This window comes from Bison bison, unplaced genomic scaffold, assembly GCF_000754665.1.
Source record: "Bison bison bison isolate TAMUID 2011002044 unplaced genomic scaffold, Bison_UMD1.0 scf7180017864118, whole genome shotgun sequence".
In the NCBI taxonomy this organism is placed as follows: domain Eukaryota; kingdom Metazoa; phylum Chordata; class Mammalia; order Artiodactyla; family Bovidae; genus Bison; species Bison bison.
The window spans coordinates 1,232,885-1,249,233 of record NW_011494690.1 but is presented as its reverse complement, the minus strand read 5'-3'; the positions used below and the strand labels follow the sequence as shown (position 1 = coordinate 1,249,233).

At 38.1% G+C, this 16,349-nt stretch overlaps 1 protein-coding gene across 2 annotated transcripts in view; it reads left to right on the top strand.

Moving 5' to 3' along the window:
* TMOD3 (tropomodulin 3 (ubiquitous)) overlaps window positions 1-13,142 on the top strand; it is an 88,883-nt gene extending 75,741 nt beyond the window's left edge. For both annotated transcript variants that reach the window (XM_010839481.1, XM_010839482.1), the window contains 3 exons: window positions 1,128-1,271; window positions 2,879-3,023; window positions 8,354-13,142. In XM_010839481.1, the coding sequence (XP_010837783.1) occupies window positions 1,128-1,271; window positions 2,879-3,023; window positions 8,354-8,388 (324 nt within the window). In that variant the 3' untranslated portion in view covers window positions 8,389-13,142. The remainder of the gene's footprint in view (window positions 1-1,127; window positions 1,272-2,878; window positions 3,024-8,353) is intronic.
* Window positions 13,143-16,349: the final 3,207 nt, after the last annotated feature.

Below are 16,349 nucleotides of genomic sequence, written 5' to 3'. Positions count from 1 at the left end.
TTTCTGGAATTCTCTTGCTTTTTCGATGATCCAGCAGATATTGGCAATTTGGTCTCTGGTTCCTCTGCCTTTTCTAAAACCAGCTTGAACATCAGGAAGTTCACGGTTCACATATTGCTGAAGCCTGGCTTGGAGAATTTTGAGCATTACTTTACTAGCGTGTGAGATGAGTGCAATTGTGCGGTAGTTTGAGCATTCTTTGGCATTGCCTTTCTAAGGCCGTTAGTAACATTTTAATAAATGTGGGTACGGATGGATGGATAAGGAATTTACCTGAGGTCACCTAGCCAGTTGTTGCTAATAGGTAGTTCAGGAGGGTAGATACCTGCCTCAAGTTCTTTATAGTGTGGCTGCCCCTGTTGCCTTTAACGACTTTTAAGTTTGATCTTACCCCATGTTCTCTGGAGTTTGGCCTTTCTTTTGACCCCTCTGCAGGGCTGTATTAATAAACTCACATTCATATTCTTCTGTTACCCCCCTCCCCAGCCCTTCTCTTTCCCCTCTGCTCACTTACAGGCTTTGTTAATTATTCAGTATAGTGTTTATTAAGCACTGGGTCAAATGCCTAGCACTGCCACATCCTGTGAGAAATTGTAATGCAAGCAGATGCAAGACACTGTTCTCTGAGGTGGTGAATGTTTAGTTAGGCCCTTCTTTTCCATAGTTCTTATGCTCTAGCAATTCCAGTTATTTGTGGCCTTTCTGTTCTTGCTTTGGCAGTTAGTTCATAATTTCCCCTCATTTGGGCTTCACTGTAACCTAGCTACAGCAGGACCCAAGTAAGAAAACTTGTCCCAAAGAGACACTGATGAAGTTATTCCTACACAGAGACTGAGAGAAAGTCTGAGAAACATGGGAGAAAGAAGCAAGAAGCAGAAGCATGAATGAATAGCAGTAGAGAGTGTTAGCAACAGAGAATTACACATGACAACAAATTTAAAGTTTGCGACCAAGTGCACATGAAAAGTAGATACATGTGAGATCTGTGAGGTGGCCTGTCAAGCTTAAACAATCTAATAAGAAACATTAAGGTAGCTGTATTGATGTGTGTATTTCTTCAGGCGTGTTCAGTGTTTATTTACCAGGTGCTGTCAAACTAATCTCCAATTATTTTCTGTAATTTCCAGGCTTTTGCAGATATGCTAAGAGTGAACAAAAATTTGAAGAGCTTAAATATGGAATCCAACTTTATTACAGGAGTTGGGATTCTAGCACTGATTGATGCTTTGAAAGAGAACGAAACCCTGATGGAGCTGAAAATTGACAACCAGGTTGGTGGTCTACAGCAGCAGCTTTGAAGAAGCTGCAGCCCACACTCCCTGCAGGGCTTGGGGACTCAGGAGGCAGGCAAAAGGAAGGCTTTCCAGGGAGCCCTTGGGAAGGCAAAGGCCTGAAAAGGGATGAGAACTTTTGGGGCATCCAGAATCTTAATGTATAGAAAGGTATACAAGCAGCTCTCCCTGGTTGGTCTGTAAAGGATTGAGATGGCTAGTGGTTTTGAACTAGAAGGATTCTTAAAGGTGACAGTCCAGCCTCAAAGTTTTCAGTTCTTAGGTAGCAATAGCCACATAATAACCTTTCTGTGGCTATAACATGTCAGTCTCAGACACGAGGTAAACAGAATAGTTCATGAAAAACAGAAAACTCCAGTATCCAGGGTACCCTGAGGGCACAGCTTCTCTCCAGCCACATTGGGTGCTGACCGCCTAAGATATTGCTGGATCACCCAGAGCCAGATGCACTTTTCTTTAGAGAAGTAGAGAAACACATGTTAGAAATATTTCCATCCAGAATGTAGTTAACTAAAAATAAAACAACATATACATTTGAGTGAAATACTTCAGTTTATTTTATTTGAAAAGTGAATCCAGTTATTTTTTTTTAATATGTGGTAAATGACTCCCTCAATTCCCAACATAAATAAATTTTGTAGATTATGAAGATAGAAAGAATTATATCAAAATTTAACCAAAAAAAAAAAATTTAACCAGAATGCTATTTAATCAATGTTTCCAATCTTTTGTTGAGATTTAATTCACCTACCATATAATTTACTTGTTTAAAGTATACATACAGTTTTTAGTACATTCATAGAGCTGTATAACCATTACCACTGCCTAACTCCAGAACACCTCCATCACCCCAAAGAGAGATTCAAACCCATTAGCAGTCAATTCATGTTCAGCTCTCCCACCAGCCTTTGGTAGCCACTGATGTACTTTCTGTCTCCATGCATTTGCCTGTTTTGGACAGTTCATATAAGTGGAGTTATGTAATACGCGGTCTATTGTGTCTGCTTTCTTTCACTTAGCAAAATGTTTTGGAGGTTTATTCATGTGGTAGTATGTTACCAGTATCTATTCTTTTTTTATGGTTGAAGAATCTATTATATTTGGATACTTTCCACTTTTTGGATTGTAGAAATATGTTGCTATGAACATTCAGGTGCAAATTCTTATGAATATGTTTTCATTTCTCATGGGTATATACCTAGGAGTGTAATTGCTAGGTTACATGGTAACCCTGCACTTCACTTTTTGAGGAATAGCCGAATTTTTTTTCATAATAGCTGCACCATTTTACATTCCTGCCAGCCTGTCTGAAGCTCCTAATTTTTCCATGTATGTTGCCAATACTTATTATTGTCCATCTGTTTGATTATAATCATCCTAGTAAGTATGAAGTGGTATCTCATTATAATAATCCACATTTTTTTGATGTCTATATGATTATACACTGAACTTATTTTTTTTTCTCTTATATGTTGTAAGAATTGGGAAAATATTTTGAAAGAATCAGCATATACATGAATGTCTTAGACTTGACTTATATTTTGAACTAGCTTATTAATACTATTCTTTATTTCTAATTATTCCAGAGGCAGCAGCTGGGGACAGCTGTAGAATTGGAAATGGCCAACATGCTTGAGGAAAATACCAATATCCTTAAATTTGGATATCAGTTTACTCAGCAAGGACCCCGAACCAGGGCAGCTAATGCAATAACAAAAAACAATGACTTAGGTAAGACATACTTAGTATGAAATCAAAATTCTGAACTGTAATATTAAGCTAATGTATTGGAGGAACTTTGTTTTTAGTAAGTTTTTACACAGGGTTTGCAGTTCTTTTAATACTGACTGAATTAGAGTTCGGTTTAAATGAAGTTGTAGTGATTATTAGGTTAGTGGATGAGAACCTACTTCGTAGCTTTTAGTGAAATATGAAATAGTTTTCTACAACAGATATTTTGTTCTCAGTTATAAGTTACCTCTTGGAGGTATTAAAACAAAGAATTCAACATTATAAGAAAATTTTGCCCTTTTGATCAAACCAGAAAGTTTCACCCTTTTAGAAATTCAGTTTCACGTGGTGATATATAAAATAGTTGTAGTTTTTGAATTTATTTTATTTTTTAACTTTACAATATTGTATTGGTTTTGCCATATATCAACATGAATCCGCCACAGGTATACACGTGTTCCCCATCCTGAACCCTCCTCCTTCCTCTATCCCCGTACCATCCCTCTGGGTCGTCCCAGTGCACGAGCCCCAAGCATCCAGTATTGTGCATCAAACATGTAGTTTTTGAATTTTAAGTTTGGTGTTTCTTATTGAAGGGGCTTACGTGGTAGCTCAGACTATAAAGAATGTGCCTGCAACGTGGGAGACCCAGGTTCGATCCCTGGGTTGGAAAGATCCCCTGGAGAAGGGAATGGCTACCCACTCCAATATTCTTGCCTGGAGAATTCCATGGACAGAGGAGCCTGGCAAGCTACAGCCCATGGAGTCGCAAAGAATCAGACATGACTAAGCGACTAACACTTCTCATTGAAATATTTTTTAAAATGCATGCAGAGAATTAAAATACTTCTTTTTAAAAAATTAATTAATTTATTTTTAATTGGAGGCTAATTACTTTACAGTATTGTAGTGGTTTTTGCCATACATTCACATGAATCAGCCATGAGTGTACAGGTGTCCCCCATCCTGAACCCCTCTTCCACTTCCCTCCCCATCCATTCCTCAGGGTTGTCCCAGTGCACCAGCCCTGGGTGCCCTGTCTCATGCATCGAACCTGACTGGCAATCTATTTAAAGGGAGTCACATTCCACTGTGATGCAGTTAGTTCTTTTAGGCTTCAGCCATATTTGCCTTTGCATTTTTAAAGATTTCTGGAGCAGAAAAACCTTTCATCCAGATCACTGTGAAAAATATTAGTTCAGACTTTTTGTTCTTTGATGACTGTAATTTCTCGTAGCAGATTTTAGCCTCTTTTTTTTTAAAAGGGAAATTTGGTGTGTGTTGTTTACTTTAGATGTAGTTTGGAAAGTATGCTGATTATTTAGTATTTCTTCATTAGTTAGCTTCTGTTTTTTACACTTCAGGAATTTAAATTTTGCCTTTTACAGCAGTGTTTCTCAAGTCTAACTGAACTTCACAGTTAGAAAACCTTAAGAACATATACCTTATTGGCTTTAAAAAGTTAGTTTTTTACTTACTAGGTTATACTTCATTCTAATAATCTATTTTATTTTCTAAGACTTTAAACTTTTGAAGGTCGGGGGCCATGTGTATCTTTTGAATCCACAGCTTTAAAACCATGTCTGACAATAGTAGGTACTTAATAAAGATTTATTAAGTAAAAAAGAATGTAGTAGAATTTGAATCCTGCTCAAAGTTGAATTTTCTCCTAACTAATCAGCTTTCCTGGGACACTCTTCCAGAATGGGAGATAGCAGAGAGGAAGAATGGAGAGGACGAATGGAGAGAGAGAGTCTCCATGCTCCCTCTCCTCTGAAACCACCTTAGCTTTCCTGGGATCCCACCAGCATCCTTGTAGCCCTAGCCATCTGTCACCTATGTCCCTCCTAGAGAAGGTCCCAGCAGCCGTCTGGCAGGAGCAGCACCGCGAGGGCCTGTATGTATCCAACCCTGCACGCGGAAGGGGTGCCGGCCCCTGAGGGCTCAGCGGTTGTGCTCTTCTGCGTGCGTGTTGTGGCAGATGCTTTGTCCAGATCTGTCAGAAAGGAAGGCCTGATAGCAGAGCAAGAAAGACTTTTGGCAGGTGGAAGATGCAGGGAACAGATGAAAACAATTCCTGGGCTGCCTTCTGTCAACACTGGGAAGTTAAGGAGTTGTGCATAGGCGTGTGTAAGAGGATGAAGAGGCCATGTGGTCAGACACCAAGCTGAGGGCAAATGGCTTTGTGCTGGTAGCTCTCTAGACAAACCACCTGCCCTCCCCACGCTGTTTCATTCTGGTCCAAACCAGAGCTTCAGACACGGGTCTCAGGCATGAAATGAGAATAAGGACATTCCTGGAGTGAGGAATTGCATGGATAGAAGCTCAGATTTGGGACTAAGCAAGTTATTTATATGCTGAAGACAGCCTGCAGATTTTGAGAACTGACTTTCTTAACAGGATGCAGGATCCAGAATAAACTTTGCTCAAGTACTTGCTATTTGAAGCTAACAGAATGAAAATAAAATGCTGCCAGCGGATTAAGAGGGAATACTGATAGGAGGCACTAAAGTTACATGGTCAGGAACTTAGATTTCTTTGGAATTTATGTGGAGGTATCTGAGAGCCATTTTAGGGCACTCACTGAGTGCATGATTAAAATGATGCTTCAAAAACACGATTCTTACTACTCTTCCAGAGATGGAGAAAAAATGAGATCAGTTAGGATTTATTAGCAATTGACTAATCATGAAGTGTGGAGAACTTATGTTAGTGGAGGGGGTTTTGGAAAGAAATTGCTAAAGAATTGTGAATAGGGCCAAATGTATTAGTCTATCGTCTATAGGCTGAACTGAGGAATTGCTGAGGTAACACGTGGCGCCAGTGAGGAACGGGGGTCAGGAGTGGCCTCTGCCTATCCTCTGCTGTCCTGTGTGCGCAGCAGCGGCAGCCTACCTTCCCTGAACACTCAGCTGGTTTTACTTGTTACCCTGCACTTTGATTTCTGCCTCTAGATCAAGATGGCAAGCCTATTAAGACTGTTTTCTTACAAGCATTCTAGTATGTGGTAACTGGACAGAGATATCAGAGAACAAGACTTAACAACTTGCACAGCATCTCTGGGGCATATAATTTTCCTTCACCTTGCAAATAGGGCTGTATCCTAGCTTTAGTGTCCCGATGTTGATAACGTCTCCCTCTCTCATTGTTTTCTTAGTCTCAACTTTTCACTGAAATAATCCTACCTACTCGCCATCTCTCCAGCTAAGAAGTATCACGGCTATAACAGCAAAGAGGTTATATGGTGTATGTGCAACATTCGATTAACTCTGTCTTATGTTCCTGTCTTGACACTCACTAACTATGTAATCAGTTTTCTATACTTTGTTCTATCTGTCCTATCGATCTTGTTTTTAATATGCATTTTTAGAATAATATGCATTTTAACATCTGAAATGGTCTGCCAATAATATCCAAACACTACTGCAATTCAAAATTTTCTTGGAAATGTTCTACTTTAAAGAATATGATTTGCCTTTCAGATATATCCATGTGGTTCAGATATCTATATACATGAATTAAGTTTGTATTTGCAGACTCAGTTCTCCATTTGATTTCTTCCCCTAATATTTCAGTAAACTTGTTCTTTGTTAACATGGGCTAAAATTAGAGTTGAGGTGCACACAGTTATATAACTGTGTATATAAATGTTCATGGGGACCTGAAACTGCAGCCCTCCTGGTTTTCATTTTCTAGCCAGCGCCCAGCCAATAGCTGGACAGGCTTTTATTCACGTCACTTGATTGTCCAGTCATCTCTTAAAGGCCAGTGAACAGAAGCCAGCAGTCAGAACGACATGAGAGCAAGACCTGTAGCCTGGCCAGGAGGCCTGTGCACCTGTTGGCTTTTCATTCCTCTCTTAAAACAGCCAGTTCAGGCTGCACAGAGGCAGCTGCCTTCCTGCTTGCTTCCACAGAAAGAGTATAGAAATTAACAGACCAACCATGTAACTTACACAGAGGAACTTAACTTACTGGTAAGAGTATCAAAACCAATTATGTGTACATGGAGATCCTCTAACTTTATAAAGGCTAAATTGGCTTTCCTCACTCTGAAAAGATAGCTGGCCTCAGGACCATTCCTTAACCCCACTGAATGCTTTCTATATTAACACAATACTAAGCAGCCTTGGGGCTTCCCTGGTGGCTCAGAGGGTAAAGCATCTGCCTGCAATGCGGGAAACCCAGGTTCAATCCCTGGGTCGGGAAGATCCCCTGGAGAAAGAAATGGCAATCCACTCCAGTACTCTTGCCCGGAAAATCCCATGGATGGAGAAGCCTGGTGGGCTACAGTCCACGGGGTCGCAAAGAGTCGGACATGACTAAGCGATTTCACTTTGAAGCAGCCTTGAATTGCACAGCCATGAGGTTCAGGTGTCACTATTCTCCTGTTACAGAGGATGAGTTGAGGCTCAGAGAGGTTGCCTTGCTTGCCAAAGAGCACACTACAAAAAGCAGCAGGTTCCCACTGCCCAATGCTGAGGAGCCCTGAGCTGCCAGCTCTCAGCAAATGTTCTCTGGTGGCTGATAGGTGAGAGAGAAGGTAGCAAGATCCTGACTGAAGACCTCGCCCTGCTGCCAACAAGCATGGCCTCGCAGCTCAGGGTCTCCAGCCCGTGCCTAGGCTGGGCACCCTTAGATGTGCGCCTTTGTTTACTCTGCTAACTGTGGGTCAACCACTTTGACCTCCCGAGTTTATGGTAGCCAGAGGTGACATCACCATGTTACTAGGGTCTAACATCTGCATTACTTTGCATTTGTTGTATTCTCAGAGCCCCAAACTGGCTCATTTTGTAGGAGATAAGAGAAGGAAAATTTGGAGAGCAGTAGTAGCAACTCACTTACCTTTGAAACTTTCAAAAGTATTTTTGGTATGTCTTTCACAAACTAAGGAAATAACCAGAAGGGCATGCAAATTACCTTTAATACTTTCTAATCCCAGCTGCCTGTGTGTTATTTCAAAATTTAATATGATAAGTTACCATTTTTAATGGAGGTATAAAATTTTTTAATACATGGATGAGACAGGCACAGTGAGTTGAAGGTGACTGCTGACCATTCTACTGTGGATTTCTAATGTTGCTGTTGTATAAGCACAGGGGAGCTTAGCTCCTCAGTTCTCAGCAGGTAAGTGAACACAGTAAAGGATATGAGTTTTTTATTTTAATAATAAAGGATACGAGTTTTTTATTTTAATGGCTGTGTGAACTACAAATGGACAATCCATTTTTTTACAACTCTAACTGGATTGCACAGAAACTTGTTTGTCACAAGCAAATCAACATTGTACAAACTAACAGGGATTTCTAACATTCTTTATTTTTCTCATAGTTCGCAAGAGACGAGTTGAAGGAGACCACCAGTAAGTCTGCCAACCTGTCATATTTGGAAGACATTGAAAGGTCATCGAGGGTTCTTGTGATATCAGATGTAAAATTTTCCTGGGGAGAAGGGAAAAGACTGGAAATTTTTTTTTTAATTACATGTATCTTTTTTCTAGTTTAAGGTTGTTACCAGTTTCAAACTGCAAAATCAATAGTAGGTGATATTTTGTATACTAAAGCATTATTTCTGCTAAAATTGATTTTAATTTAGCTTAATTAAATGTTCTGTGATGAGTTGGGTTAAAAAAAATACAGTTGTAAAAAAGTTTAGTAAGTCATTTATGTAGAATAATATGAACATTTTAAGGACCAATATTTTTTAAGTCAAAAAGGGACATTGCTGATGTCAGAACTGCTGTCGTACTTCTTAGGTACAAGGCACTTCAAAGCTTTCCTCATTCCATGGCATGGAGACTTTTCCGTGTTTTCTAGAACACACACACTTCTTTCTTGCAAAAAGCAAAATGCCAACATCTTAAAACAGATGACTTAAAACTTGGTCATCTGTCTTAGAGTCAAAGCAGGTTTCCAGGCGAGAGGAAGCGGTCTCCTGTGCCTCCCCACACTGCACCTGTCTGAGGTGTCTCAGCACCTACAGTTTTTTTAAACAAAGTCATCATCTTGGCTAGGTTACACACTTGGTTTAAAAAGTAGCTATGTCTAAATTCATTACAGGCTTTCATTTTAATAATGTGGGCATTATTAAATTTTTGTGCAAGTTCATAGTAAAAATAAAATCTGAGTAGGAAAGCTATTTTCTTCCCTGTAAAAGGCATACAGCTAACTAACTCTGTTATTTAAGGTTAAAAAAAAAAAAAAGCTGTTGTTAAACACATGAAATCAGACTTATTAAATGGTGGAGATTAAGTCTCAGGAGCATGCAGAACAGTCCTTTAAATTGATGGTTACTGTAAAGTAAATCAGAAGCTGACCTGTGTATAAATTAAGAGTTTACACAGGATAGTGAGATGTTCCTGTATGCAGTGCAGAGTTGTCTGGTTGGTATACAATCACCCCTTATTACAGATTTTCCAACCAATAAGGAAAATGACTATTCTTGATAAATCTAATTTTTATTAACTGTTTCCTTTCATCTTGAACTTTTTGGTCCATACTGTATAAAAGTAGTTTCTCATAACAAGATGTCTTCCTGTCACTCAGAGTATTAAAGTGAGTGGTTGAACAGTGTAGCGTGGTGGGCAGGCCACTCCAGGTCCAGTAGTGTGACAGACCATGTGGACCTGTATTCATGCCAGGTTCCAGGGCAGTCCCGGGAGCAGGAGGTGGCAGAGGCCGTACAGCTACAGAGGACAGGGCACGAAGGAATCTGAACAATTCAGGCCTGGCTGTGTCACTTACAGGGAGATTTTTCTAAAGGGAGGAATCTCTTTCCAGAATAGGGGAGAGATGTGTTCTTAATTTTTTTTTAAACTTCTTGAAACCAAATTATAAAATGTCTGCTCCTTTGTCTTGGACTAGTCAGTTTGTCTCGAGCTAGATGGCTCCCTGTATGCTATAGAAATAAGTCTTCTTGACAGGTGAAAGCTTTCCTCATAAGGACTGAGTGTGAGTTTCTTTGGAATCAGTATCCAGTGTTTGAAAGGGGCCAAAGATTGACTTTGCACTGTTCCACTATTCCCTTTTGGTTATAGGGTGCTGGAGACATTTTTTTTTTTTCAAGTTAGCAAGTCAGGCTCACTCTCACTGGCTCTCCCTCTCTCCTTTTTCATAAATGACTTTGGAAATGTACTTGATTTTTAGAGACTGCACAGTTCCAACAGAGGGGGGAGTTGGCATGGACCAAGAGTTCAGAGCCGCCAGAACACTTTTAGCAAGGCTTCCTTTTTTGCCCTGCCCTGTAAGTCAATGAATTGATAACTATGTTACCCTGTCTTCGCAAAAGTCTTTTTTTTTTTTTTTTTTTAAATATAGGTAGGTAGGGCCCCACCTAGAATTCTGTATTATACTTATGGGTAATATCTTTTCATTTATTATTTATCAAAGTATGAAGAAGTTGAGTGTTTTGCTTGTACCATTCCAGTTCTGAGCTACAGTTCATTATATAATGGAAGAAAAGATTTGTTAATAACTAACTAAAGGTGAGCATTCATCTATCTGAATACAGAAAATCTTTCACAAATTGTAACACAAGGGAGAAAACGGATGTTTACTTTGATCTTTAAAAATCTGGCACCTCTCAAAAAAACAAAATCTGGCACTTCTTATCCTTTTAGTAACTTTCAATATTTCTATATTATGCTAAAATTTCACAATAGAATTGTGAAATAGTCTTGATTTTTAAACCAAAGATCTTCTAAGACATTTAAGTTTTTGTAGTGTAACCAGTATAGATTTATCTCGTTATCCAAGCAAAGACTGTTCTTTGCGTTTTTAAATTGCTGTTTTTTTAAAAGCTTTTAATTTCACATTTTATAAAATTTTATATTCATATTTGTCAGAAGTTCTAATTTTTCCAGTTTGTCTACATGAGATTATATGTATTAAAATCAATATTAATGATATTATTAAAATGGATTTTGGTGCTATATACTTGTAGCTAAAGCCTAGTAGCAGTCTAAAGAATAGGTGGAATACATTCTCTAAGGGTGCCTGTCATTTAAAAGACCAAATAAACATTTTGTGTTTAAAAAAATTAGACTGTTAGAAATTCTAAGGAGAATTACCTTGATTGTTAAATTGCAGATTCTCATGATTTGAATGAAATAACCCACATACTTGCTTTGTGCAGTAGGTACTCCCTCAAAAAGTTAACAGGTATAGAGCTTTGTAAATTCTTTTTTCCATTGACAGTATCTGATGTTTTTTCATTTAAAAAGGGGAATCCATGGTATAAAGAAAATTATAAAAGAAAACATGTTTTGATAAAAAGTTATGTTCTGTTGTTCTTTATTTTAACCCTTGCTGCCATTAAAATAAGATTAAACAATTCATGAGGTTTCATAAAATTGTAAAATTTTGGCTCTGTGGTCCTAGAACTTCTAACTTTTTCCTTATAAAATCAGGAATCACCATTGTCTCCTGGCAGAAAAAAGGATCATTGTTTTTCTGGAATCTACAGCAGTTTCCATTCTCTGTAAGTTCAGTACTGCCTAGTTTTCCTCCATTACAATGTCACGTCACTTAAATTTTTTTTTTCTAGTTTTATTGAGATAGTTGACATATAACATAGTTTAAGGTATAAAACATAATGATTTGATATATGCACATACTTGCAAAATGGTTACTACAGTAAGTTTAGTTAACATCTATCACTTCACATAGTTTTTAAAAATGTTTCTCCTTGTGATGAGAACTTTTAAGTAACTTTCAAATATGTAATAATACAGTAGTATTAACTGTCATCACTATGCTGACATTACATTCCTAGGACTTACTTTTCTTATAACTGGAAGTTTATACCATTTAACCACGTTCATCCATTTCACCCACTCTCCACACCCCAATGCTGGCAACCCACAGTCTGTTGGCTGTATCAGTGGATTTAGTCTTTTTAGGCTCTAATACATGAGATCATATAGTATTTGTCTTCCTTTCAGATTTGTTTCATTTAACATAATGCCCTCAAGGCCACTCCACTTTCATGTAGTATTAACTGAAGACATAGCACCCACAAGACCCAAACACATTGGATGTGTCAGAGCAACTCCTATCAAGGGGTGTGAGTTCTTCAGTCTAAACATCCATAGAACCCTCTTTTCCATCACTTCTCATTGAACATTCATGTTTCTAGCTACTTCTCACTCAAAGGAACTCTTCACCGAGTTTTAAATTGAGAAAATTGTATTTACAATCAGCAAAGAATTTATATTAGCTCATTTTAATTTGGTCATTCTTTCTTATGTCATATTTCTTGTATGTTATAATTTAGTTCTGTATGTCTTTCCCTACAAAAACTGAACACATTGGAAAATTTTTATAATAAAACATTTATAAGTTTGTTAATGCTAAACTCTAAACATGCAGCCTGATCATTCAGAGAAGCCAATCTTTAAACCTCTACCAAGCATTTTAGACAGCCTTCACTGATATATAAGGACTTTTACTTAGGATATCTGCTCTGGTAGCTAGATAATAGATTGTAACACTGTGAAACACCACCAGCCATGTTTTGTATTTAGCACTATTGTTCAAGTTTGTACACTTTTAAAATAATCAAACTCTCTTACAGTACACATATGTGAGTGAGGCTTAACTTCCTTTTCTACAGACAATCAGAATGTTTTAAATGCTGCAAAGCAATTAATAGGTCTAAAATTTTTCTGTCAGATATTGTAGTTCATCAGAGAGTATGGTTTAAAAACAAATTCTGGGTGCTTGTTCATGGGTGTAAAGCAAATTTTTAGTTTAAATTTCACCTTAAGTCAAAAGGAAAACAATTTGATTCAGCTGTTTAAACTGTTTAGATTTGTCTGCTTAAGAATTGTAAAAAGAAGGTAAATTATAAAGAAAATTGTTCATGCATACATGTGCATGCACACACGCAGAATATATAAAAACCATTGTAATTTTGAGAAAGTGCCCACTTTTTTTTTTTTAGTCTTTTGGATGAATTATATTTGGTTTCAGGTACGTTTAAAAGCTTGAAAATTACTTTTGTAACAGTGCGTTCTTTGTCACATGAAATTGGGCATTTAAATACATTTTTTAATGCTAAAATATAAAAATGCTGTAAGTGCTTACTTTTTCAATTTTAATAAACTATTACAGAATATTCATATTAATAATACTGGTTCATAATAGCACAGTGAATTTTCTTTTGAAGAATATGGATTACAGGCATTTAGGATTTACCATTTCATATTGGAACAAATAATTTCAATACAGTCTATCAAATATACTGTAGACTTTGACTGTTTGGAAAATCCCTTTAATTCCTATGTTCTAAAGTTCACTCCTTATATACCTTTTAAGAACAAGTGTATTAATTTCCCTGAGTTATTCTGAAACTGTCAGTACTTGACCATTTACACCCATAAGGTAGTAAGTTCCTATGGTTCAGTCTCATACCATCAGTACTCAGTCTGGCCTGTCCATAAAGTCAAATTGAGTTTTTGTTTTTGTTTTTTTTTAAACTGAGTTGACAAATTGAAAGAGGGACCTATGATACAGTGTGTTCTGAGCCTGAGGGGAGCCAATCCTGCTATTAGAGATTATTTCTAAGGTAAAGCAAAGATACTGCTTATCAGTCACCTAAATCCACCAACCAAAAGAGGAAATCAGTGAAACGTGTAATGGGTTTGAGGAAAATTTTAGGGATAAATCAAATAATTCAGCTTTGAAACTTAAGGAATAAAGAAATTTCTCTTGAATCTTTAGTATTGGCTGGCTTTCCGAGAATGGCTGTTGGGCTTACGTTCACATGTGGGAAACCTTGATGCCTGTCCGCTTTGGTGAGTCAGAGGCTTGGGTGCTTCAGTTGTCAGTTAACTTCAGCTCCTCCTCTGAGTGGCCTTGGAGACAGGCGCTATAGCCGTGGGGAGAGTGCCTTCTTGCTCAGCCAATGGCACCTCACTCCTCTAGGTACCAAATATTAAGCTTTCCAGCATGTCTGCAAGGGTTGGTGGCCTCTAGGCTCAGCCCAGCTTTAGCCCCAGTCCTGTAGCAGAGACTCAAGGCCACCTCTATAAAGAATAGCCAACCTAACCTATAGATCTAATGCGATCCCCATCAAATTAACACATTTCATTTTTCACAGAATTAAGACAAATAATCCTAATATTTATATAAAACTTTATATAAAAGAGCCAGAATTGTCAAAGCAGGAGGCATAACCCTCCCAGACTTGAAATAATACTACAAGGCTATAGTGACCAAAACAGTGTGGTACTGGCACAGAAACAGACATCCTATTATATACAGGATGGATGAACAGCACAGGGGACTATACCCTGTGACAAACTATAATGGAAAAGTATGAAAAAATATGAAAAAGATGTTTATGTGTGTATAATTGAGTCACTTTTGCTGTACCAAAGAAATTAGCACAACACTGTAAATCAACTATACTTCAATAAAATTGTAAAGAACAGTCAACCTTATGACTGAGCTGTGATAATACCTCTCAGCAATTTAGATGAGTCTCTAAATGGCCTTTCTGGAGCTGGTGCTAATTATGGCTGTGTTTACTCCATGAAATTACACTTTAAATATATAAAAGGGAGGGAATTATAATGTATATCCAGGTTTCCTGCATGGTAAGTGGGCCATTTTTCTTTGACCTTTTCTATTGAACAATAAGACTCATTAAAAAAAAAAAAAGAACATATTTTTCACTTCTCAGAAGTAGAAGAATATAAACATTAAATCATGAAAGACTCACAATGGTCAAGTCCAGACCCCACCAAGTTGAGCAAACTGACTTCAGAGAAGTTAACTTGCCCAAGGTAACATCATTGGTTTGTACGTTGAACAACAAAAAACTTCATGTACCTGTTATGTTCCAGCTACTGCACTAGTCAAAAAGCTAACAGTCACATCTAGTATCTTGTTTCCCAGCGCTCTGTTTTTCTCTAAGCTCCTGGTGACCATTTCTCCCAGCATTCTGGATGTCTTTCTCCCTAAGGTCAGTAATAGACCTGCTCAGCAGTGTGATGGCTGTGCACATAAGTTCCTGATCCTTGTCTCAAAAATGCTTTTTTTTTTTAACTTGAGAAGAAAAAGCTTTGGATAAAAGTCTTAAGTTCTAACTTAGCTTCCATATCTGTAGTATGAGAACAGCAGCAGCCCTTTGAGTTGTTCTGAGGATTAGAACTGGTAAGGCCCATACAACACGTAACAAAGCATTGAGTCTCCAGTGAGCTGTCTTGTGCTATGCCTGCTCTGACAAAAAAATCCCAAGACACAGCGCAAACTGTTACCAAAATGGCCTCACCTGGGAACAATGGATTTTCTGAAGTCACAAACTTGCTTCCAAACATTTTAAAACCACAACTAGGATTATGCAAAAGGAATTCAGTTCCTCACTTCAATCCCAAGTCATTTCATTACTGTTTTAAAGCAAGCAGTTGAAAACCATATTTATAGTAAGTACACGTTTTATGCTTCAGTCATCCTCTTCCTCTTCACTCCCTGCTTTCCTCTTTCTGGAGGGTTCATCTGAACAGATAAGGAGAGAAGGTGTAAAATTCAATACTGAATGTTTTCGGAAATTCTGTCTAAAGTAGTTCTGAGCCGGTGGGGGAGCCAGCCTTTCAAGTTAGAACTCGACCCTCCAGCGATGACCTTGTCCACAGACACTGTCTCTACAGGTCAGGCAAGGGGAGCCCGGACTTTCAGCGGTCAGGGCCAAGGGACACGTCACTCTATTTAGGTGTGGATTCCCCTCATTACTACTTGAAATATGTTCCTCTGCTTCCTCAGTACTTCACTTTCTCTGTCTAAAATTCACTATTTTAAAGCCTGTTGACTTTTTTTAAAGGACTGCTTGTGTTTTATGTGCTTTTTTCAGTATGGTTTCCAAGTTTTAAATAGATTTTTTCACATGAAAAATGAGTGCTTCTTCTACATAGTAAGAGCCATTTCTGTTACTGGGATGTTTCCTCTGACCTGTAACTCAAGACCCATAGTGGAGTGAGTTATGTGTTCAGAAAACACTGGATAAATGAATATGGTACAATGGCAAGAACAGAGTGAGTCACTTGTGTAATTAAGACTTAAAATTTCTTGTGATCTTTAAGTGGAAAAGGAAATAAAGTAGATAATTTCAATAACATGGAGATGAAATAACCCTGCACTATTATTATGCTCATGGTGATCGGGAGAGGGCCCTTGATCTATTTCATTGAACTACTTCTAGTTCTCTAGTTGGGCCCTGGTGTCTCAGCCACATGTCTTTTCTCACAGGCCTTTCTGTCCACCGGCACACCCACCCTAACACTTCCTTCAACTTCCAACAAGAGGGTGACTGTTCTGGGCTGCCTCCC